The sequence below is a fragment of the Cyprinus carpio genome, chromosome A17 (genome assembly GCF_018340385.1).
Source record: "Cyprinus carpio isolate SPL01 chromosome A17, ASM1834038v1, whole genome shotgun sequence".
Taxonomy (NCBI): domain Eukaryota; kingdom Metazoa; phylum Chordata; class Actinopteri; order Cypriniformes; family Cyprinidae; genus Cyprinus; species Cyprinus carpio.
This window is the reverse complement of record NC_056588.1, coordinates 6,448,157-6,474,408: the sequence shown is the minus strand read 5'-3', so window position 1 is coordinate 6,474,408 and position 26,252 is coordinate 6,448,157. Positions and strand designations below refer to the sequence as shown.

General features: G+C 35.5%; 1 protein-coding gene across 2 annotated transcripts; it reads right to left on the bottom strand.

Moving 5' to 3' along the window:
• Nucleotides 1-63: 63 nt before the first annotated feature.
• LOC109057069 (nesprin-3-like) lies at nucleotides 64-26,032 on the bottom strand. 2 transcript variants are annotated; one of them, XM_042773764.1, is made up of 18 exons: nucleotides 25,839-26,032; nucleotides 23,266-23,424; nucleotides 22,270-22,442; nucleotides 21,502-21,811; nucleotides 20,514-20,669; nucleotides 14,835-15,179; nucleotides 14,008-14,144; nucleotides 13,421-13,595; nucleotides 11,998-12,180; nucleotides 11,025-11,168; nucleotides 10,573-10,707; nucleotides 9,158-9,319; nucleotides 8,667-8,839; nucleotides 7,704-8,229; nucleotides 6,862-7,020; nucleotides 5,369-5,542; nucleotides 4,844-4,885; nucleotides 64-463 (listed from the first exon to the last, which is right to left on the bottom strand). In XM_042773764.1, exons 2-18 carry the CDS (start codon nucleotides 23,407-23,409, stop codon nucleotides 272-274), a joined length of 3,330 nt encoding a protein of 1,109 aa, XP_042629698.1. In that variant the 5' UTR covers nucleotides 23,410-23,424; nucleotides 25,839-26,032; the 3' UTR covers nucleotides 64-271. The 2 variants fall into 2 exon arrangements, with proteins under 2 accessions (XP_042629698.1, XP_042629697.1); XM_042773763.1 differs by lacking the exon at nucleotides 25,839-26,032 and adding an exon at nucleotides 23,504-23,653.
• Nucleotides 26,033-26,252: the final 220 nt, after the last annotated feature.

Genomic DNA, 26,252 nt, shown 5'->3' with positions numbered 1-26,252 from the left:
AACAGCTTGAATCATGTTGAGCATATATTTAACTCCCACACAAACAAACAAACAAACACTTTACTCTCTCTCACACACACACACACACACATACACACACGCTTTCTGATGTGCTGGGTCCACCGGTGGGTGTACAGTGGAGCGAGACCAGCTGAGGTCCAAAAATAAAATGACTTCAAACATTAACGGAACAATGATAAAAAAATATAAGTATTTGTTAGATAAACACAAGCGCAGATTGCCGTATTTCTTAAAAAGCTGCTGTTGACACTTAAGTGGGTGGAGGTCCGTCGTAGCGGAGCATGATGTTGAAGGAGCGGGCGAAGTTGTTGGATAGTGAACAGCTGGTGCCCTCGTCCATCATGGGCAGCAGGAAGGCCAGCAGCAGCAGGGCCAACAACAGGAGCTGGAGAGGAAGAGCCACACGACATACACGGTACAGGAAGCTGAGACCACTGTTCGCCTGCAACACACACAAAACACAGATGCTGTCACATGTTGAATGGCTCTACTACAAAACCTTGAGTTTCTTCAGGATCTTTCACTCTAGAGGTCACCAAATAACATTGTAGATGTTTCTACTTAACTACAAGTGTCCAAAAGTTTAAATCACGCTAGTTTCACTGCAGTCACTGCTCAACTTTGCTCAACTTTGGCCATTGCTCACATAAAATTTAATTGTATGACATTGACATGACATTGTGAACATTAACCGACATCTGAGAACCGTGAACATGTACATTTGTTGTTAAATTATTGAAATATGAACTTATCTCAATATTAACAATATCTCAGGGGGTACTTCAAGAAAACACTTTAAGTCATAGGGGTTCAACTGACAAAAAAGTCTGGGAATCCTTGCTTCAATAGCACACACACACAAAAAAAAAACTTCTACAGATGTTTTTCAGTTGTGTATAAAATAATCTACTTTTTTCCTTTCTTGGATAAAAACCTTGAGTGATCTTATTCCAGTACATTCTGGGTTTATCTTATTCTAAAAGGATTTTTAAAATGTTATTTTAAAAAGTTTTTGTGCCAAGTGTTGTCAAAGTCTCTTCAAGGAAAGTCAGTTCACTTGGACATATTAGCAGTGCCTCCAAGCAGCTATTTTGGGCATGCAAGGCCAACTCCTATCTACTTGAGTGGCAAAATCTCAAAAACTGCTGGCCAAACTCATACATATTTAAATAACGTATTTAAAATCAGCAATAGAATCTGACAGGAACTGTCCATTAATATTGTTTTTTGTCCTCAAATAACACTAAAATGCGTAAATTTCAGGTTGGCCCAGCCAATGTGCATGTGCAGTCCTAAGCACTCATCTCAGGACACGACCGGACCTGCAGTAACGCAATGACTTTTCCAATGGTTGAATGGCTCTTTTATTTAGAAGACCGGATTTATTCCACAATATTAAGCGTTGCTATTTATCCCACTCATGGTTATATGGGTGAACAGTCTTAGTATTTCTAAAGTCTTTGTCGCCAAGGTAGATGACTCACTAGATTTATTACAAAAATAATATGAACACACAATAAGCTCAAATTCTGAGTATAGAGAGAGAGTTTTGAGAGTAATTTTAAATTGCCAACAAGAACATAAAGAAAATGTTTTACTTTTCTAAGTTTATACTTTTCTTCTGGTGGATGATAAAAGGGCAGAAACATTCCATATAAATCTCATTTAATTCCTCCAAATCATGACATTGCAAAAAAGAAAACTTTGACAAGAATATAGATCCTGGCTTGTGACTTAATGCAGCAACACAACACCCATCTCTCATTCATTAGCATTATACTACTGATAAAAAAACATCACTATAATTGAGTCATTTTTCCATGACTCACTGGATGCCGAAAAACATTCGCACAGACAAATGAATACCTAAAAAAATAAGGATGTTTTTCAAGCTTCTGTAGAACTGTGGGAGTGAATGTCCACCCACAGCTGCTCTACAACCGACATTGCTCTGAGCGCCGGGCTGTGAGATATCTGAACTTTATACAACCCTTTCTATTTAACTGTAGCAAAGCTGAGGAACATGGGAACTCTTTCTCTCTGGGTGTTTGAGAGACAGTGTAGAAGTATGAGAAAGTGAGGAGGAGGAAATGTGGGTGGATGAAAAGCTGAATTTTTCCACACTCTTCTTTTGTCAGCCTCTTTTCAGGACAATATAATTATACAGAAAAGTAATTACAGCAGTGCTCAGGCCTGGTGTAATTTAGGCTATAGAACCACAGGGTGTTCTTACAGATCAACAATCGTATCGTTCTTGCTTGATAATCATACAATAGGACAACATACAGTGGGGAAAATATTTTTCTGATCCCCTGCTGATTTTGTAAGTTTGCCCACTTACAAAAAAATGCATGGTCTGTAATTTTTATGGTAGGTTTATTTTAATGTATAGAGTGAGTGAAATAAGTGTTTGATCCCCAAGCAAAACATTACTTAGTACTTGGTGCAGAAACCCTTGTTGGCAAGCACAGAGGTAAGATGTTTTTTGTACAGTCATGGCCAAAAGTTTTGGCAGTGACATCAATTTTATGTTTTGCAAAGTTTGCTGCTTAAGCTGTTTTGGTGTTCATTCACATTGCTTCTAGATTATTGTGTAGAGTGATCAGATGCATCTTAAATAATTGCTAAAAGCTTCATTGGCCAAAAATAAACGTAATTTTTTAAAAAAATTAAAAAAATTGATTGTTTGGAGAAGAAAAGGTGACCGCTACCATGAGTCCTGTGACGTGCCAACAGTGAGACCATCCATGTGGAGTTGCTTTTCAAGCAAGGGAGTGGGCTCTCTCATAATTCTGCCAAAAACACTGCCATGAATAAAAAAATGGTATCAAAACATCCTGCAAGAACGACTTCCTCCAACGATCCATGAGCAATTTGGTGATGATCTGTGCAGCATTTTCCAGCATGATGGAGCACCATGTCACAAAGCAAGAATGATAAAGAAGTGTCTCTCTCTCTCTCTCGCTCTCTCTTTCTCTCTCTCTATACTGTGTATATATATATATATATACTCCTAATTAATTTCGGATGCTCCATTTCAAAATAATTCCAAATGAGTTTTTTTTCTCATTTTGCAGAACTAACTCAACCAAAGCATCTGTGAATAGCCTTGTTAATTGGATGGCAATGCTCCATGTGCAAAACAACATTTCTATCTCCATCCACTAATATCTGCGTATGTAAATAATGCAGGCAAACTCAGAGCAGCCTTTTATATGCAGTCAGCAGGGCACCTGCATCTCTTCTCAAGCAGACATGACAGTTCATGAACAGATGGCCAGAGAGTGAAGGAGTGAGAAGAGGTATTAAAAAAGGTGTGAACGCTGAGAAAATTAAGAAATTACTGAGAAAGGTAAACACGCTCCCCAGACAAATGTGTTGGAGCAACCTTCTTGATGTTTTTAAGAGGCCCACAGAGCCAAAAAATAGCATTTGTTTTTGGGGGCTAAGACGATGCTTTGATTCAGTGTTTCTAAGTGCTATTCATGAGCCTCTATTTCAAATCCCTCCTACTAATCCAGCTGAACAGTGTTTCACTTCACTTGAGAGTAGTGGTCGACTGATATATCGGCATCTTTCAAATATCGGCATTGGCCGATAAGTTTTTCTGCTTGGCCAATACTTTTATTTTGACGGTGCTGAGAGCGGCAGCGCCTGAGCACACAGTGCTTACATTCTCCCTCTTGTTCATTGTCGTTGTTAACAGTTCTGTCTAATAATCTGATAGAACGGTTAAACAAAGGAATTAATGTATACAGAAAGTATTATAACGATTGCTTTTATATCATTAGTAACAGAAAGGCAAACATTATTAATACTTTCTCGTCTGCCATCAGCATTAAGAAAATATGCATTTATATCATTTAAACAAATCTTTGAATGACTAATGAACATTTAATTTCACAAACCTTGCAAACTTAGTCAAATCCAGCTGTGAGATCTTGTGAAGTGTGCAATTTTATCCAGCATGATCGCGTGTTCTCTGTGTGTTGGTCGGTCCGTGCGAATAGAATGCTTTAAACTCGTGATTTCAAATTATGCTGCACTTTATGCATTTGCCCACTGTAATATTCATGTCATTTTCACTCTGCGCTGTATGAAAAATTAGTGTTACCTTTGCTTTATTTGAACAATATGATTCCCAATGGACACAAACTTCCCAGAATACTAAGTGCCCTGTTGGTTACAGTGTTTACTTCCTTTTTAATTATATTTTTATTAAATATTTATTTGTGAAAAAATACTTTGTCATCTAAAGTATAAGTATGTTTATTTTACACATTTATTTTTTAATCCATTGTCAAATGATTTCAAATTTCTCAAATAGTAATAATAATAAAAAATAAATTATATAAGCTTTATATTGGCTATCGGCCCCCCTGCTTTCCAAGATATCGGCATCGGCTGTCAAAAAACAATATCGGTCGACCACTACTTGAGAGTGCTTACAAACTCTTAAAGTCGGCATGAAACAGCATTCAAAAATCATTGTGTGTCCATAATTTGACTTATTTCAGAGTGAAACAATATTTAACAAGAAAGAAGAAGTATACAGTTGATTCAAACTGCTAAATGAGCACCTTCTTTCAAAATTATTAAATCACATGCCATTGTTACATCTCAGAAACAAAGTCTACCAGCCTCAGTTGGTGTCAATAAATAAACACTGCTTTCTATTCTGTTCTAGACATGAAAAGGGAATATTTTCTGTTCAAAAAGGCTTTAAACATTCTCCACTGTCAGATCAGAGAGATTCTGAAACCCACTTTAAACACATGCCCACTCACAACATCAAGGCCTACTTTCAAAGAATAAAACCTACCTTTCCAGCTCGGACATGCTCCTGTCCTTGTCCACTGACACCCTGAAACAAACAGAAACATTAGGTTTAGTTAGTTGCATCCAGCTATAATCTGCTACCCCCTTCTGGTGGACACATGATACTACAACAAAATCTGCATTGCGAAATAATGTAGTAGATCATATACGGCTCTTTACTGTTATTATAAAAATGTTATTCCCCATTTTTAAAAACTGAAGGGATTTATTATGGCTTTACATTAAAAATATTTTTTTTTATGGCACAAGGAAAAAAAAGTAATGTAAAAATAATGTAAAGAAAAATACCTTCCTAAGGGAAAGTTAGTTTATTATAATAATAATAAAATAAGTTAATAAAAGTTGAATAATATTTTTATTATAAATGCATAATCTTATCTAATCTAATCTAATCTAATATAACATAACTAAAGAATATAAATGAATTAAATGAATAAACAAAACTTTAAAATTAAAAAGTAAAAAAGTAATAAAAGAAAAACAATTGTCACAGATTTTCTCTTTGTACCTTGTGTTTCAGCAGACCTCTGAGGTCAGCAGCCTCTTTAAGTTTGGACTTGTATGACATCCAGCGGTAATGCAGCTCTTCTAGTTCCACGTCTTCCTCCGCTGAGGTACTCTGCTGACCGGCCATCAACTTCTGGAACTGACTTTGACCCCAGGCTACACCGGCATGTAAACCCTATAAAAAAATAAATAAAATAATAATAATAATAATAATTTTCATGACAAATTTACTATGAAGGGTTTGTGTAGGTTAACCCTTTGCTTACAAAAAACATTACAGACCAATCCTGCCTTAGAAATTTGATGCCAACAATATTACAAAACAAGCTTTTGCAGTTTTTGTGATGCAAATACAGTACCGTTCAAAAGGTTGGGGTTTTGATTATTTTTTACGTTTTTGAAAACATTATTAAATATTTAATAAAAAATACAGTAAATAAGTATTGTGAAATATGAATATAATTTAAAATAACTGTTTCTATTTAAATATATATAAAAATTTAATTTATTCCTCTGATGGCAAAGCTGAACTTTCAGCAACCATTATTCCACAATTCTGAAATTATTCTAATATGCTAATTTGGCGTTTAAGAAACATTTCTTATCATTATTAATGCTGAAAACAAATGTGCTGCTTTATATTTTCATCTTTCCAGTTGACTGATAAGCAAATCTGATTCATAGTCATCAGTTTTCAATGACATTACTGTGTAATTTAACAATTTCTTTACAGAAAAAAAATGGCAGATAAAATTTTAATTTTAGTCCACATAGAATAATATCCAATAGATTTTTTACCACTTTATGAGCACATTATACTAACAATCTCTAAGTCATGCCTATAAGTAAAAGTGTCTGAATTAACAACAGTTATTAATGGAGAAGGAAGAAGTTCCTGCTAACATAAAGTCAGGTCTTAGCATTGAAGCATCTAGGCACTTTGTCAGCTGTGGGGGAGATTTAATTACCTGAAAATAATCTCAATGTGGCTTTTTTTCCCCACAGAGCACAATATGCAAATGATTGATATTCAACAGGAAGACCACCTAAAAATTGCCATTCAAGAGCTTTCCCAAATCAGAGCTATGAACAAAAAGAGTCAATGTGACACTGGCTGTCAGTCAGTTCAGCTGTCATCAGATATGACAGCTTCCAGGTAGTTGTGAAGTTTGAATTTTTCCAAGCCTGGGGTAAAACCTGAGCACAAGCCTTTCAAAGCTTCACAGATCCACAACGGCAATGATGTAAACGTACGTATGGCACACAACACATCAGATTTCCACAGACATGTAGCTTCAAATACTGAAAATTATCCAGCATTTTCTTTGTGACCACAGTAAAACATCACACTGCGCTTTGTTGAATAAGATATCAAAGCTATCAAAGATTGTTTTTTACTCTCTAACACTTTTTGATATTTTGGACTCCACATGAAACTTTAATCAAAAACAGATAAAAAAGAAAACAAAAAAAAACTTAATAAACACCACCAACCTTGAGTGTATTCTGTCTTATCCTCAGTTCTTTATCGCTCAAGGATCTTTGGTTGTTCAGAATTCCTGTGAGTTTGTCATTTTCCTCGAGAAGCCACGCTTCAAACACCCTCCTCTGGGCCTCCATATCAGCATGATGTTGGGGCCCCTGAGAGCCCATCTGCAGCAGAAATGAAAAGAGACATGATTATATATATTATTATATTATATTATGAATATAATAATATATGATCATAATATTATGATTTTTTTTTTTAAGTCTTTTGATGTTATTGCACATCTCTTTTTAGGTATTTGCTCTGAAATAGTACCAGTCTCAAGAGTATGACTCAACATGTTTAATAATGTAAATTAAAGTAAAAATCTAGTTTAAAATAATAAAGGCATGTTTTCCTTGCTAAATAAACAAAACAATACTTTTCATTTTCTCTACTATCCAAATGTTGGGAGTTTTTTTTTTTTTTTTAAGAAGTTTCTAAGTTTCTTAAAGTCACCAAGGCTACATTTATTCAAACAGTAATACTGTGAAATATTATTCCAATTCAATAATTTTTTCACTATTTTGATATATTTTAAAATGCAATTTATTCTTGTAATTCATGTAAAATGTTTGAAACTTTGAATTATAACAGTTCCTACTATTTATATAAAGCCATTTTGCTACTTTTGTTTAAATCAAAGACTTCGTTATACTAAGTCAAAAGACAAGGAGAGACTGAAAATAATATTGGAGTTTAATTATATTGCAAACAAAATCACTGCACATACATAGCATATTTTGAGATAAGTCCCAGCCTTATAAGACTGTCAAAATAACAAGAATCATATTTGAATCATCCTAACCTGAGTGTCATCAGGGGGGATCTTTGACTGCCGCATCCTTTTCTGTGCATCAGAGTCAGTCCCACTTAAAAAGCTGTATCCACCTTTTATATCAAGGTCTTCAATCCCAGAACCATGTATGTGTTGTTCAACCCATTCCCCAGTCTGACCACTGCTCCTGAGCAAGTCACCTTCATCCATCCCAATCCTCTTCCTGTTCACATTATGGTCACCTCCAGATATGACTGCATCCACTTCATCATCCATGGACTGGTCTTGGTAAATCCACTCTCTTCTCCAGACCTCTGAACCTCCTGCTCGTCGATCTGGTTCTGCTTCCATGTTTCTCTCCAGCTCTAGGTGCCCTGTTGATTCTGGTCCGTGGTAGGATCTCTGATGCTGGCCTGTTCCTTCATCTCCTTTGGCAAGTCCCACTTCAAAGTCCGAATCCATTCCCTGGTGATGCCCTTCTGCCCATCTGTCCAGGAACTCAGTTCTCTGTAATTGGGGATCTTGGTCGCCTGTGGCAGCATGTCCATTCAGAAGCCTAGCAAGTTATGGTTAAAGTAATAAATAGGTTGTCAAAAATATAATTTTTATTTTATCTTGATTAGTGCTAAAGTGAGATATAGTGACCAGGTCAATGATTAATCAGCCGGTATTTGTCTATTTTGAAGTATTTTAAACTGAAATATTACACATATCACCTTTAAAATACTTAGTTTAACAGTAAATGCTAATTTCTGGATCTTTTTCCTCAACTTCTGACTAGTAAACATAGTGAGAACACAGCAATGATTCACAAAACAATCAACAATAATTAAAATCAAGTTGACCAGGTGAACTGGGTGCAGTACAGTTAGAATGTGAAATATGTCTGCTGTAATTTCTATGAGGCTTGTTTAACAGGTTATGGTCCTTGAGTCATAGTTTTTCTTGATACTAACAACACCCACTACTACTGCAAGCATTACTACTTCTAACCTGTAAAGATTGAGACTAAGTGTGTGGAGGGACATCCAGGTCTCTCTGAGGCGTTTAAGGTCTTGCTGGATGTGAACTTTGCCTTCATCAGAGGTTCTGGCCAGCACGGTCTGACCCCGAGCCTCTGTCTGATGAAGCTGAAGCTCCTTCTCTGGAAACTCTCCTAGTGCCCTCTAAAGGAAAACAACAGTGAAACAAGTTAGAGTCTAAAATGCTACAAAGACATGCACATTGCATACACAGGCAAACATTCATTCGCTTTTATGACTGTGTGTGAACTCTTTATATAAATCATAATATGCTTTTTAGCACACAATGTTAAAAACAGCATACTTAAAAAAAAAAAAGAAAAAAAAAAAAGTGTTGTAAAGCCTAGTTTGCACATTGTTTGAATGTTGTTTTGGAATACCATGCTTTATATCAAAAAGTTGTTACAGATTTTTTTTTTTTAAAGTGTAGTAACTAAGCCATAATTGTTTCTCTTGGTGTACCTCAGCCTCATGCTGGCGGTTATCGATGCTCCATTCCCCATTTGATCCGCAGAACGACTCTAGCTTCTGTCTCATGATCATTAACCACTTCTCCATATTCAGAATATTGTCATGGAAACTCTCATGTTCTGCAATGTTCTCCTCACTTTCATTCACCTTCATCTGCAGGATCACCAACACATATACACATAAATACACACATACATTATGAACCCGAAACAGACGTGAGAAGGATTTTAATGCAATAAATTCTGGTATCTTTTCCGAAAAGAAAAAGAAAAAATCTCTTCAGGACACAACTGTGCATTAAAACTGAAATAAGGAGGTTTGATCAAGGCCTTCATAGTCGTCATCTTCATCATCATCATGATCAACACACGGCGGGAGATATGGAAACTGGGGCGTGATGGCAGCAGTTTCCACAGATCTTCAGGGTTAAATCAAAATCACTTGTGAAGTTGGGAATTTTAGAAGTGGCTAGTAAAAAGATTTGTAGCCTCTCCTCATTATTCTAAATTTTGTATTTCTATCAATTAAAAATAAAAATATTATGAATATTGAGTAATAGGTCTTTCAAAAAAGAAAATTCACTGCAGATGAAAATCTTCCCCCTGCAACAGCTCTCAAATTCTTAACTCCATAGATACATTCATCCCAGTTATTGTAAAATTCTTTTTACGGTTTTGTTTTGTATCATGGTTGCCTGGGCACAGGATGTAATAAATCATGTTCACACAATACTTGTACAGTTGTAAGGGTGATGCATGAGCATGATAATACGATTGGTTGAAATTTAGAATAGACTACACATCTGAGAAAAGCTTTCTCATGTTTATTCCTAGACACCCTTTTGTAAATTCCATAACAACTCTTTTTGATTGATTGTCCCATAGAATCATTTCCATTAATTTTTTTTTTAAAATAATTCTAATTCAATTAAATGCTGCTCTTTTGAACATTCTATTCATCTACAAATCATGATAAAAAATGTATTATGGTTTCCACAAAAATATCGAACAGTAAAAACAGTTTTCAACGCTAAAAATAATAATAAGAAATTTCTCTTGAACCCCATACTATAACATAACAGAAATAAATCACAATTATCATGTGACACTGAAGACTGGAGTAATGGCTTCTGAAAATGCAGCTTTACCATCACAGGAATAAATTACATTTTAAAAGAATTAAACAGATAACATTCATTTTAAACTATAATAATATCTTACAATATCACTGTTTATATTGTACTTTTGATCTAATAAATGCAGTCTTAGTGAGCAAAAGAGACTTCGGAACAATATGAGGGTTACTAATTGATGACAGATTTTTCATTTTTGGATGAACTACAACTTGAATTAAATTTACAACCATAGACAGGAAATTCGAAGAATCTTGAGCAGAACAAATCTTACCCGAACTGCCTTATAAAGCAGTTTCCAGTTCGCATAGAGACGCTCAAACTTTGTCCTGTTTGCAGGGCTGGATGACACCAGTGTCTCGAGAGCTATGATATGGGCTTCACAATCTTCTAAGTCCTTTCTAATGACCTGCAGAGAGATGCACATTCATTTTACATTCAGTCTGCTACTAGCGAGTCTTTCCCACTCACACCTGGATAAGTCACTCTGATCAATCAGTGCAAACACATTGAGCTCCACATGACATAACTCCTAGCTCCTTTAATTATTCACATGACTCTTTTAGTGTGTGTCAAAAGACCATCAAATCAAAAGTCACTGTACGTCTACAGCATATCACATGCAGAGATTAAAACCAAAACAGCTGTTTAAAAAGAAACTCAAAAAGCTGCATGCATAGCAAAACATGTTTGAAGTCGGAAACAGCTATATTTTCTGCTGCTCACCCTGAGTTGGTCGGCCTGGGTCTTCTTGGTAAGAATATCAGGTTGAAGTCCATCCGTCATGTTGAACCTCTCCTTTACGGAGGTCAGTTTTTTGTGTATGGAGTCATAGGTGTCAGAAAAGTCCTTTGTCTTTGATATCAAACCCTAAGGGCATTCATAGGATACCACATGGTTTGGGGTGTTTAGACAATATGTATAAAGTTTAAGACAGGGATCTGCATCCCTTTTGAAATACTGTCAAGCGCTATTTTTAATATTTCTTACTAATACCAGACAGAACAAATTTCTATTGGTGGGCAATATAACAACATATTTCTATCATGGTAATCTGAAAATAAAATAAAATAATTTATCAGTGGGCAATATAACAACATATTTCTATCATGGTAATCTGAAAATAAAATAAAATAATTTATCAATGGGCAATATAAGAATAAATTTATATCATGATAATCTGAAAATAAACAAATCTATCAGTAGGTGATATAACAATATATTTATAACATAATAATCTGAAAATAAAATAAAAATAAATAAAATAATTTATCAGTGGGTGACATAAGAAAACATTTATATCATGATGATCTGAAAATCAAATAAAATAAGATATTAGTGGGCGATATAAGAATACATTTATATCATGATAATCAAAAAATAAAAACACAATAAAACATTAAACAAAATATTTATAAGAAAGCGATATAGAAGCTACTGAATAATAATTGAATAAAAAAAAAGTCTCATTGATTTAAAACAACACCTAAAGGTGTGGTATTTAATGAAGAATAAAGTAACTAAAAAAATACTATATTTTTTTCCTGCATACATTTACACTAATAAACAGGGCACATTTTCTTTTATGCAAGACTGTGCATGTTATGGCTAATGGCGGGGTGAAGAGCGTTAAAGTAGCTCAGGCATTTACAGTCTGTACATACAGCAGTAAAATTTTAAACTGTTGCTGGCGGGGTACCTGCAGGTGGTTCTTGCGCTCTAGGAGATTGCTGTGGAGTAACTCTCTCTTCCTCACATCCCCGCTGAGCTCTTGGAACAGATCATCGGCTTTCTCTTGGCCAAAAACTGAGCTGAGCAGATCACTCTTCACCTGGAGCAAACTCAAGCGCTCCTGGAGCTGCACACTGTTTTTAAGTAACTTCTACAAAGAATAAAACAAAAGAAGAAAGAGCACACTCAAAAACTACAAAGAGAACAAAGCACGAACACAGACTTAAGATGCCAAGATTAAGACAAAAAAAAAAAAAACCCTGCAAATGCTTAAAAACAATATAATCATATACCACAACAGATTATGGCATAAACTGGATCTATAGCCTTTATTTTCTCAAAACAAAGTGCAAATCAGGTGTCAAAAAAGCTGAACGGGAAAACATCACAACATTCAGAGTGGGGAGAAAAAAAGAGGCTGACTTAAATAAAACAAACAAAAACAAAAACCTGACATAAGAGAGATTCAAACCTCTGTTTCACACAGTAATGTTTTTTAGCTTGCTAACATAAATGGTAAAAACTACTTATGATAACTCGGAAAGTACCACTTAGAATAGGCCAAACATTATAAATAAGTTAGAAATCGTTTTGCGCTGTAAGCCCTCATTTTACAGCAAGTGTGTTTATGAATTTAAAGCTATCGAGTTACATAACTATACACAGATTCCAGCTATTATTGCAAATAAAATAAAAAAAAAAACAATATATTATTTGTTAAATCTTCATTTATTTTTAATTAATTTGTTTATTTGACATTTTTTAGAAGGGGCCATACTAGCAGAAAAAAATGTCCTGTTAAATATTTCTTTGTTAATATTTGTTCTGAATGATTTGATTCAAATACAGTTCTTTACTAAATAATGTGATGCATGATGCAACCTTAAAGTCTGATTGCAAATTGGTTATTTTAATACAATTTATAATTATTTTCAAAAATATGCTTTAAACACACTACTGCTGAATTTTTTTTGATTTTTTTATGTTTTTGAAAGAAGTCTCTTAGGCTCATCTAGGCTGCATTTATTTGATCGATATACAGTAAAAGCAGAAATATTGTGAATTATTTTTACAATTTAAAGTTTTCTGTTTTTCTATTTTAAAATACAATTTACTCCTATGATGGCAAAGCTGAATTTCCAGAAGCCATTACTTCAGTCTTCAGTGTCACATGATCTTTCAGAAATCATTCTAATTTGCTGATTTAGTGCACATATTATTATCAATATTGAAAACCGTTGTGCTGCTCAATATTTTTTGTGAAAACCATGACCTTTTTCTTACTGACCCAAACTTTTTAATTGAAGTGTATCTAGAGGGACACTTTTTTACTCCATTTCTTTGCACAACAATAAAAAAAACTTTTGTTGAAAGCTACTAATATAATTTACCTCTATATGCTGCACGAGCAGAGCGATTTGGGAGAAATCTGTCACCTCAGCAGAGGCCTCCAGGACCTGAGAAACCACCTGACTCCACTGGATGAAGCCATACAGAGGATCCTGCAGTATCTGCCGAAGAGCCATCTCACTCTCAGAGGACAACCTGAAAGATCTGCCTTTCACACTGCCACAGGAAACACAAAACAACTCTACTTAGTAGTCCTATACAGTATGAGCTTATAGAGTTTTCAACAGATGGCTGCCACAAACAAATGAATAAATAAATGCAGTAAACCCTGTGTGTAGTGCACTAATTGTCTGAGGTGTTTACATTGGCACTCTTTTAGGATACACATCATTTACGGCTGACTAGACTTGTGTGAGTGACATCACATTGACAGTGTTGACACATTGTGAGTGTAACACAATGAGGATGCAAACCTACATGACGAGCCTCCCATTGTGTCTGCATGACAGAATGTTTATCAATGACATTACCAACAGCTAATGATTAATAAAATATCAATCAAAGTATTTCTCCTCGCCTCGTTCCTCCTTTGCTGGAGGCTCTTTGCATATGTGTGGTTGCTGCTCACCTCTGGTACTCTTTCACCACTGCTAGCATCTCATCAGACAGGCTTTTGGAATCTTGCGGGAATCGGAATAGCTCTTTCAACCGGGATTTCAGCTGTTCCACCCTAGGCTCCTCTGCAAAAAGCTTGTTGCGCACACCCTGAAATGTGGACGTAGAGAACTAATCAATGAAATGAGTACACACAGTGTGTCTGAAGGCAGCTCATTCAAGCAGGGCATAAATGCAGAATTTCTCCACATGGGGTCCAGACAGCTTTCATTGATCTAAAAAAGATTTTCATCCTTGTTGGTTTTCCCTACTGCTTACAGCAAGCTTGGTCTAATTGGATACTTTGATGGACTGAAATAAAAGTGCACACACACACACACACACGACTATGTGAACATACAACCTTTGACGTTGTTTTTGCTAATGATGTTTAAATCAGAGACACTACTAAAGCATCTCAACATCTAATTGGTCAAATTTAGATAATAGCATATAATGAAGCCCTATACCAATGTGTACTGCAGTTAATGAATAAGACGCAGGTCGTTTGCACTGAAATAAAGCACACAAAGTGTTAAAACTGTATAGTGAATTTGCCCTTGTGTGTCTCACATGTAGGAGGTATGCCACATTACTACTCTTCCAAAAACAACTTGTAGAATTAATTTTACTATGGCTCAAATTACGGTCTCACCCCAAATAGGAATTTACCGAAGCCATTCCCTAAATCACTGTAGTAATCATGTGCTGTCACAAAAATATGCTATAATCACCATGTGTATCCTACAAGAGATCTGAAGACTTTTTGTGAGTGGTGAGAGAGATGTACAGTGTGCTTACCGTGTGCGTCTTCCATTGAGCTACCATGTGTTCCTCAGTTCTCTCTCCATCCCTGCTTTCCAGATCACTGCGGAGTTTCTGGACCAAGGTACGAAGCTGCTCCAGGTCCGCCCACAGCTCCTTACAACGGTTTGAATACTCACTCTCAGAGTCCAGTGAGCGCTGGAGCTCTCCATGAATCTCAACCAGCAATTGGCGTAACCTCTGCCAGGCCTGCCTCAACTCCTCCATCTCCTTTGTGATCTTCTCCGCACCTGCTGGAGACGTGTTGGCTTTCACAGCTTCAGACAAATTTTCAATGTGCTGGAGAGTTTGTTCTTCTTTGGCTATACTAGCATCCAGTTCCTGATAGAGGTTGGATGGGTAGAAAATAATGAATTATTTACCATTAATTTCACATATTGTTTATAATATATTTGCAACAAGGCTTTCTAAACATGGCAAGAGAGGTGGAATGGAATGCAATGGCCAAAGACGTCTGTTAAAGACGTACACAGACCAGTATTTAAGAATTACTGCAAATAGAATATACAATGATTACTAAAACTTCCTGCCTTGGCAACTAACTTAAGTACTAAACTTACTAAAACTAAAACTGAAATAAAAAATTAATAAATGTAAAGAATAAATATATTGTAAAAATACATAGAAATATTAAAAATAATAAAAATTACTCTTTAACACATTTAAATTTTTAAATTACTAAAACAAAAAATTAATATCAATAATATCAATAAATATTATAGTATAGTCTATAAATATCACTACAATAGCACAGTATAATATACAACTAAATTAAATTATCAAAAAGATTTGTATTAACACATATACACACTATTTATTATTTTAAATAATTATTAATAACTATGATCATATAATTAATTACAGGGATGTATGATTTAAAAAAAATTTTTTTTATTATTATTATTATTATTTTGTTTTGGTCCCAAATTTTCCTTGTCATGAGATGTGGTGAGTTGACACAAAATCAGAATCAGAAAGAGCTTTGTTGCCAAGTGTGTGTACACACACAAGGAATTTGTCTTGGTGTCAGGAGCTTCCAGTACAGAAAATACAGACATAATGCAGACATACATATAATTTAAGGTAATAATGTGAAATAAAACACTAATAATAAAGAGAATAGAATAAATAAGAAATATAAAATGGTAATAAATATATATATATATATATATATATATATATATATATATATATATATATATATATATATATATATATATATATATATATATATATATATATATTAAAAAAAAAAAAAAAAAAACAATCAATAGACATAATTGTGATTGTGCATATGTGCTATTTATAGATGAAAAGTTTTGATAAGTTATTTACTGATGTACAGTCCTAAAAAGTGTTATGTATTGTTCAGGTGGAATATGGCCTGGGGGGTAAAGCAGTTCTTGTGTCTGGCTGCTTTGGTGCTCAGTGCACTGAAGCACTGGCAAGAGGGCAACAGTTCAAAAAGGATGTTACCAGCCCTTTTTCTCACTGTAAAGTTGAGGTGTAAAGTTCTTGGAGGTTAAGCAGAACTGCACCCATAATTAATAACGCTGTTTTGAGCGTGTTTAGCTCCAGGTTGTTAAGGCTGCACCAGACAGTCTTGTCAGTAAGCAGACTTCTCACCGCCCTGGATGAGGCCAGTGACTGTAGTGTCGTCTGCACACTTCAGGAGCTTGACAGAGGTTTTTTTTTTAGAGGTGCAGTCATTTGTATACAGGGAGAAGAGTAGTGAGGAGAGCACATATCCCTGAGGGTCACCAGTGCTGATAGTGAGGGTCCTGGATGTGAGTTTCCCCAACCTCACTAGTTGCTGCCCGTCTGCCAGTAAAGTGGTGATCCACTGACAGATGGAAGTGGCCACGGAGAGCTGGGTCAGTTTTGGCTTAGAGAAGATCAGGCATGATCGTATTGAAGGCCAAACTGAAGTCCACAAATAAGATCCTTGCATAATTCCCAGGTCTGTCGAGGTGTTGCAGGATGAAATGCAGTCTCATGTTGACTCATTCGTCCACAGACCTGTTTGCTCTGTACGCAAACTGAAGAGGAACCAGCAAGGGTCCAGTGATGTCCTTCAGGTAGGCCAAGACCAGTCTCTCAAACGACTTTGTGACCACAGACGTGAGAGCAACAGGTCTTTAATAATTAAGTCCAGTGATTTTGTTTTTTTTGGGAACCGGAATAATAGTGGAGCATTTAAAGCAGCAGGGAACTTCACACTGCTCCAGAGATCTGTTGAAGATCTGTGTGAAAATGGAGGCCTGTTGGTCAGCACAAACCGTCTGAGCCTGAAATTTTCCTAGTTTTCTGAAGAACCTGTTCACATCCTCTACACATACCTTAAGCGCAGGTTGAAAGGTAGAAGAGGGAGGGAGAGGGGTTGCGGGGGGGGGTGGGTGGGTGGATGGTTTAGGTGGATGTATGAAATGCAGATCTGAGCGGGTGTGGGGTGTAAGACTGGGCTTTTCGAATCGGCAGTAAAAGACATTCAGATCATCTCCACAGACTGCCGGGGTGGTGTCTTGTATTTGGTGATGTTCCTCAGACCTGTCAAGACTGTCGCCGGGTCATTGGCTGAAAACAGTTTTTTCAGCTTTTCAGAGCAGCTTTTTTTAGCCACTCTGATATCTTTTGTTAGTCTGTTCCTGGCCTGGTTATACGAGATTTTATCCCCACTTCTGTAAGTATCCTCTTTGGCATGACAAAGCTCTTTGAGTTTCCCAGTAAACCATGGTTTATCATTATTGAATGATAAGAATGTCCTCACAGAAATTGATGTATGACGTTACAGTCTGTGAGCTCGTCCAGATCAGTGGCGGCAGCTTCAACAACACTCCAATCAGTGCAGTCAATGCAGTAAATCCGGCTCTACTTCATTAGTCCATCTTTTTACAGTCCTTATTACAGGTTTAGCTGATTTCAGTTTCTGCATGTAGGTCGGTATAAAATGAACTAAAAAGTGATCAGAGAGCCCCAAAGCTGCCATGGGACAGAGTGATATGCATTTTTTATTGTGGTGTAGCATTGGTCCAATATATTATTGCCTCTGGCAGGACATGTAACATGCTGTCTGTATTTTGGCAGTTCACAGGAGAGATTTGCATTATTAAAATCCCCAAGAATGATTAAAAGAGAGTCTGGGTACCGTTGCTGAACAGCTGGAAGCCCGGCAGATGTAATGTGTCATCCGGAATAGCTTCACTTAGCCAGGTTTCAGTGAAGCACAATGCAGCAGATTTTTAAAAGTCCTTGTTTGAGGAGAAGTAGTTAATCCGTTTTGTTAGGAAGGGATTGGAGATTCGATAAACGGATACTAGGAAGCGCTGTTCAGAAGTCGCGTTCGCGGAGCTTAACCAGCGCGCCGACACGCTTCCCTCATTTCCGTCTGAGTGCACATTTGAATAGGACCACTGCCCCTCCGACTAGAACATTCAACAAAGTGTCTAAATAATCAAAAACCAAAATAATTTTGTCTGGTGTGTGTTGCCTTATGTCCAGTCGTTCGTCTCTGGTAAAACTAATAGTAAAAGAATGACTAAACACAGAACAAACAAACAAAAACAGCAAAAGAATGTGGGTGCCTCTCCACACCGAGGCACCCATATGTAGCGCCATCAACTGCAACTGTTCACGTCTTTGTCAAACTCTGACCATTGTCATATAAAAATACATGCAAAATGGCAGCATAATCAACAGTGAAAGTCACATCAAGTTTATTTGTATAGCACTTTTCAAACTACACATTGTTTCAAATCAGTTTTACAGAAAAATCATTCCTTAATCCCCCAGTGTTCAAATTAAACACGACTGTGGTAAAAAATGCACAGGATAGAGACAGCTGATCTTTTATATGTAATGATAGATTAATCAATAGATGAAGAAAAAGTGATACAGTACCTTCCTGTCAACAACAAAGTCATAGAACCTTTTTAAAGTGTTAAGTATTGCTATGGAAACAAAAAATGAGTCCAAGGGTGTGAACATTTCAGAGTGGAGTCGTCAGATCATAGTTTTATTAATTCTGATGAGACCATTCAACCCTCTACATAAATCTTGGCAATGGAATCGCCATTGGCTAGTAAATTTTATATATACACGAGTGCCAGCCAATAAGTTTGCTGCTTGTGCATTAGTTCCGCCTACTATCAAAGGAAGTGAAATTAGCTACTGCTTGTTCTTAAAGGCTAAATAATAGACTTCTTGCAATGAGCCTCATGACGCACTTCCATGCTGTATTATTCCGTGCTGTATTCATTATTTTGAAATAATACAGCTCAGTTATTTCCGGTTATGTATATTTTCAATGTGCTGTAATCACTGACCTAAACGGCTGTTAAAATGAGAGACTGCAGAATGATTTCAAAAATCTGATATTTTCAGAGACAGAAGAAAAGATATTCTGATGACTGCTGTGTGCAGAATTTTCCATACTTAACGGAATGTGAAATTTTAATCCAACATAAACCGATCTTAGAAAGCAGTGGCTGGTAAACAACCTGGAGTATATTACAGTGCAATATATGTGACCCTGGACCACAAAACCAGTGTTAAGTTGCTGGGGTATATTTGTAGCGATAGTTAAAAATACATTGTATGGGTCAAAATGATTGATTTTTCTTTCATGCCAAAAATCATTAGGATATTAAGTAAAGATCATGTTCCATCAAGATATTTTGTAAATTCCCTATTGTAAATATATTAAAATGTAATTTTTTATTAGTAATATGCATTGCTAAGAACTTCATTTGGACAACCTCAAAATCTACATTCACAATAATGCATTTAGCAGAAACTTATACACAAAGCAGACGACTTAAACCAAAGCGACTTACAGTGCATTCAGGCTATACTTTTTTTTACCAGTATGGATTTAGATTTTCAAATAGTTGTATCCTAACAAAATCTTAGGCCATTAGTATTTTCACCAACAAAAAATTTTTTTTTAAGCCAGGTATTTCTATATGTTGCATTAGTGTGTCAGTAGGAAATAACAGTTTACATTTCCAAACATTCCTTTTGCCATTAATTTTAATAATACAGTGAGATTTTTGTATGTACAAGGAGTCTGGCAACAATCAGTGCTCCACAGAGATCTGATCTCATCATCATCCAGTCTGTCTGGGATTACAAGAAGAAACAGGTAAGAACGGAGACAGACTAAATCCAGACGAACTGTGGTAATGTCTCAAAGATGCTACAAGAAACCCACCTACAAAGCTACAGTACTGTGAAAAGTTTTAGGCACTTGTGTAAAAATGCTGTAAAGTGAGGGTGCTTTCAAAAATAATGTCATAAATAGATTTTATTTATCAATTAACTAAATCAAATCAACATTTGGTGCGACCACACTTTGCATTTAAAACAGCTTTTGTCCTAGGTGTACTTGTGCATAGTTTTTCAGGTAGCTTTACAGCAAGGTTTCTTGTTTCACTAGACACTAATACTAGACATACTACTAGTACTAGACATAGTAATCAGATTTTTCATATGACCCCTTTAATATACTAGACCCAAGTGAAAATGAGGCCGCAAATTAGCAAGTGCTAAACTTGAGTTGCTGGAATGACTTCTCCACAGTTTGACTTCCAAAACAGGAATGATTTTCCCACTTGACCATTCTGACCTCCCCTCCCCCAAATAAGTAGGTCATTGTACCTGCAGGGCTTTCAGCCTATTTTCTGTCGTATCCTCCATGTCGCTGAAACGGCTGACTTCTTCTGTTTTAGACATCAGCCAGCTTTGAAACTTATCAATGAAACTTTGGTACTGCTGGTGCTCCTCTGCTATTTTCTGTGCCAATGTTAATCTTTCCTGCATGCATTAAAAAAAAAAAAAAAAAAAAAAAAAAAAAAAAAAGGCATGTATCTGACATTACAATACTATTTTCAATTTGATGATCTTAATTCTGCAGATAACAGCAATAAATGAATTATGCATTAAGAATAATAATATAGGTTAAATAACAAATTATACACTACCATTCAGCAAGGATGCATTAAATTGGACAAATGTGACAGTAAAACAGTATTACTAAGTTTCTATTTCAAATAAATAAAAGATTTATCTTTCAAATAAATGCTGTTTAGTATTAAAATAGCAAACGGTTATTTTAAATTGTAATAATATTTCACTATGTAATTGTTTTACTGTATTTTTGATCAAATAAATGCATTAGAGACTTTCAAAAAACAACAGAAACATTTTGCTTACCCAAAACTTTTGAAAGGTAGTGTAATTTTCACTAATATCTAGAGGCCCCTAATAGTTCACTCTTTCATAATAACTAAGAAAGAGTAACATAAGTTACAACCTATCAGTGACAGTAACAGAGAACTGAAGAACAATGGTAACTTATTGAGACTAGATTTTTTGAATGGCCTTCATGAGTAAGTGCAAAAAAATTAGAAGACAGAAGATTAAAAGACTGTTTTGACTTATTTAACATGCTGAACAACCTTATAAAACATTAACAATACAATACAGCTTCAAAGAATTTCAAATTCTTTGAATGCAGCGTTTTAATATAGAACAAAGGCATTACCTTAATACCCTCAAAACTAAAGCATTCTGAAATGACTCATCACACACAAATTTATTCTGACTGTGTGGTTGTCAATGATAAGAAAAGAAAACTAAATTTTACCTGTGCTCGTTCTTGAATGTGGTTGTATGCATCTTGAAGACCCTGCTGAGCCTTCTCATCTACACTAGGGTCTTCAGTGCGGTTGAACAGGGCTGCAGCCTCATCCAGGAGCCTCTTCAGAAACTCAGCCTGGGATTGAATGTCACTGTGAAGGACCCGCAGATGATCCACCTGCCACAGCTTCTCTTGGAGACCCAGTTGCATCTCAAGCAGGGGCTCCAGAGACCTGTGCATCTTCTCTATCCACATCCCAAACTCCTCGTGGGCCTTCAAGTATTCACACCAGTGCAGCCACACCCACTCTATACGACTGTCAGAGGGGCACAAAAATAATCAAATAAATAAATACATTTTCAGATATGAGAATACACAGCATTTCCATGGTTCTCTCTGATTCTGATTGGTCAATCATGGAATTTTGTGCTCAAATATTTTTGTGTAATGATGGCTAAATCAATTAATATAAATAAAATATAACTGTCCTAGATAGACAGACAGACAGACAGAGACGACAGAGACAGACAGACAGAAATATAGACAGACAGACAGACAGATATAGATAGACAGAGATAGATAGATAGATAGATAGATAGATAGATAGATAGATAGATAGATAGATAGATAGATAAAAGTAAATGATCCAAAATTATAGTCAATTCCCCTCAATGGTTGTAGTAATATAGCGCTACAGTGATAACGCAAATGTCACTATATGCAAATGCTTTTAATATAGTAATAAACCTTTTTAAGTATGGACAAAGCCTGTACCTGTGACAATGAATGATGTAGGTTAATGTCTCCTCCCAGAGTGCTTTTATATCTTTGAGTTTCGAAAGAGTCTGATTCTTCATCTCTTCATCTCCATTTCGAAGCAGAGCTTCAGAAGCCACCAACATCCTGTCCATCTTCACATGACCTTCTGGCTCTGAGCTATGAATTTTCTTTACAACAAAGAAAAGTCTTGCTTAATGGAAAATTGAAATTAATGAGACTTTAAATTGATGAGATATCCACTGTAAAAAAATTAATTGTAAAATATTGTAAAAATGCTACAGAAAAAAAAAAAAAACTGTTAATAGGTTAACAGTAAGTTCCCGTACTATATACAAGGAAAAACTGTAAAATGCTGTTAATTTTAGTTTTTAGAAGTAAAAAAGAACAAATCAATGTATAATTTACAGTCAAAAACTGTAAACTGATATTCCCAGAATTCCCTGGGACATTCCACTGTGACATTCCACATTTGAAAGTATTTTGTTTAAATAATTTCTTTAAATAAATAACTACTTGTGATGAAATTTGATTCTTCATGTCACTTTCTTTTACCACCTGCATTATTATGGTGGTTGTCACTTGTCAGTATATGTTAAAGATACAAAACATATTTTAGAAGCAATGTGATTTGTTGATTTTACTGGTTTCCATTCCAATTTTCTTGTTGGTAAATTAGTTTTATACAGTAAAATATAAAGTTTGTTCAGTAAATGTGTTTACAGGTTATATATGTATATAATTTTTTTTTTTTTTTTTACAAAATTATTCTGGCAACCACAGCTGCCAAAATTATTAGGCAGCTAAATTAGAGCCAAACAGATTTTTTTTTTTTTTACAGCATCTCTTTTTTTTTTTTTTTTTTTACAGCATCTCTTCTGAAATTATCTCAAGAGCTTTTTTAGCAAATATGAGACACAACTGAGAAACTAAGATGGTTTTATTTCAGTACCACCACGTCCTCAATAGGTCTAAGGTCAGGGAAGGTCTCACCTCTGTCTCTCGGAGCCGGACCTCCAGTGCTGATCTGGGTCCTTGGGTGTTATCATTTTCTTTAAGTTTCTCCTGGATGGCCTGCATCCAGGACAGGGCTTCTGCCAAACGTTCCCTGAATTCATGCTGCTCTTGTTGGGTCATTAGGTTAACGCTGACCTAATGCAAAAACATAGGGACCACATTTGCTAAAATCCAAAACAGCTGTGAATTTAGAAAAGACAAGCCTTTTCCATACCATACATTCCTCTTATACACTTAGAGCAGGTTCTTTTATCCAAAGTGTCTCTGGAGCTCAACTGGCAAATCCAAAGTACCTTTAAGGCAAGTCTGTTCACTGGTAACACCCTTGGGCAGCTATTTACAGTCATTCAAGTACAGCTCTCTCTACTTGAATGGTGAAAAACAGTAATCTGGTCAAAATTATGTTTCTATAACATTTCAGATCTGAAATACAGCCTGAATAACAATGGTATCATAAATTGTGTTTTTTTTAGCTCTAATGCCAAAGATAAGTAATTTTCAGGTTGGCCAGCTAATGCACATTTACGTTCTGGAGTAAACAAACACACGATTGCCTCATTTAACTAAAAGGTGGGACTTTACATTCCTACAGCTGCTATTTTGAGCATTGTGATGAACCCAACGGAAAAAAGCGATGACTAGCATTACAGTTTCTCCTATTTATATATACTACCATTCAGCAGTTGGGGGTCGGTATGCTTTACTTTTATTAAATTGTTTTAAATTGAAAGAAAAGGCATTTATAATCTTACAAAAGATTTCGGTTTCAAATGAATTGTTTTTTTTTTTTAACTTCCTATCAAATAATCACGGAAAAAAAATCACCACCGTTTTCATAAAAATATTAAGTAGCACAACTGTTTTCAACATTCATGATAATTAAAAAAGCACTAGAGCACTAAATCAACATATTTATTTCTGAATTATCATTTGACACTGAAGACTAGAGTCAAGGCCGCTAAAAATTTAGCTTTGCCATCACAGGAATAAATGACACTTTCATTTATAAAAAAAAAAATTAAATAAATAAATAAAAAATAAATCATAGCTTTGTGTGACTATACATTATTTGGATAATTAGTCAAAAGAGAAAGAGTTAGGCTATATCTGATTCAGTTGAATAGAACTGAATAAAAATAATATATTGATATTTAATATTAATATATTTTCTGTCCAATTATATTGTGTTACTTTCAATAAAAATGTGGTTATTTTATTGGCTTGTGTTTTTTAAATTCAGTATAATTAAAATTATTGAGTTAAATTAAAAAGTCTTACACAATTAAATTTAAATAATTTAATAAAATAATAAATAATTAATACAAAGCTTTTTAGGTTTTAGGTTTTTTTTAGGCCTAGAATTACATCCCTAGACAGTATCTTACCCTTTTGGAAGGAGATCCCATATTAAAACTCTAGACGCTTTTATAGTAGTAACAACAAACTGTAGTAATTATGTGAATTTGGCGGGCTTGCTGTGCTCACAAATGGTGACAGTTCATGAATCAACCCTGGCAGCTGGTTTGAACCAAACACCTTTCGGTTACAAGCCAATATTAGTAACCACCAAACCACTCCACCCTACAGAGCAATGTTTCCGCCAAACCCTGCACACTGGCAATGCTGCATAACTTTCTAAGTGGCATGACACACAATTCCTTATGGCTACATAGGTTCTTTCAAAACAAGAGACTGAATGAAAAGCAGTGCCAAATATGCCATTTTTTATTCTTTACAGAGATGCGCCCTAAAAAGGATTACAAGCCTCTTTCCTTCAATATTAAAATACACAAAAAAAACCCTTTCTCTGGCATCCCCATAACCCTTTTCATATGAAAATACACAAACAATACATCTGGCCATTTTGGCCTTGATGGTTATGCAGTGGGTCCATGAAACAAAACATATATGTAAAATAAATTGTATACAAACAAAAACACACAATAATTTCATACAATTTGACCATAAACAGCATTTACACAGATAAAACACACCTTAAGTGCCTACAATTTGACCATAAACAGCATTTAAAAAAAAAAAACACACACACCATATGATGATTAAATAAAGCCGTAAAGTCACTTAAACGGAATATCCAGCTCCAAAGGAAAATATAACGTTATGGCTTCAATAACATGTTATATTACATCTTCTTACATCTCTTATCTGTGCAGTTTAACGTTGTTTTAGAAAGACAGACAGACAGAATCACGTCAAGTCACACCCAAACCAACCCCACGCCCTCCTTTACGCTACGCTGATTTTCATACAGTTGAAGGTCTGTTCTCTGCCTGACTCTGTATATCACATAAACGGAACCTTAAAGAAACATATAATTTAGTGAAACAACAAAATATAGAGGACTTCTGCCTCGAATGACTCATGTAGACACAGTTAAGTACATTAAATTCCACCGTGTAGCACTTTATAAACTGTAACGTTAAACTTTGTGTTCAAAAAGTAACAGTCCAGCAATGCAGCTAACGTTACACAGACAAAGAAATCACCTAAATATGCTCATCTATCTACGATAAAGTGGTCGTACTCACGGATATATGTGCATCTGTTGCGAGTATTTATGATAATAAATTACATAAGTTGCTCCTCGAGCTACAAAGTTTCAGTAATCCGTCAGGAAGTCAATGCAGGCCTGTCAGTTGCTTGGGCTGGTCGAGGAGGACATCAGGCAGGCAGAAGCAGCGCATCCGCCGAGTCACTGATGAGCGCACGTGACCGCGCGCGCCTGAATAATTCAAAAATAGAGCGGGCTTTACCGACCGTTTGGGCGGGCGAAAAAATTAAATTAAATACATTAAAAATATAATTGTGTTATTAAATGAATGTAATACATAAAAAAAAACTACCTCATAAATATCCCTCACCATAAAGCTCCCTCAGTACTGGGAGAAAAATCACATAAACTTTGATGGAATTCAATTTTTGATGAGCCTTTTAAAAGTAAG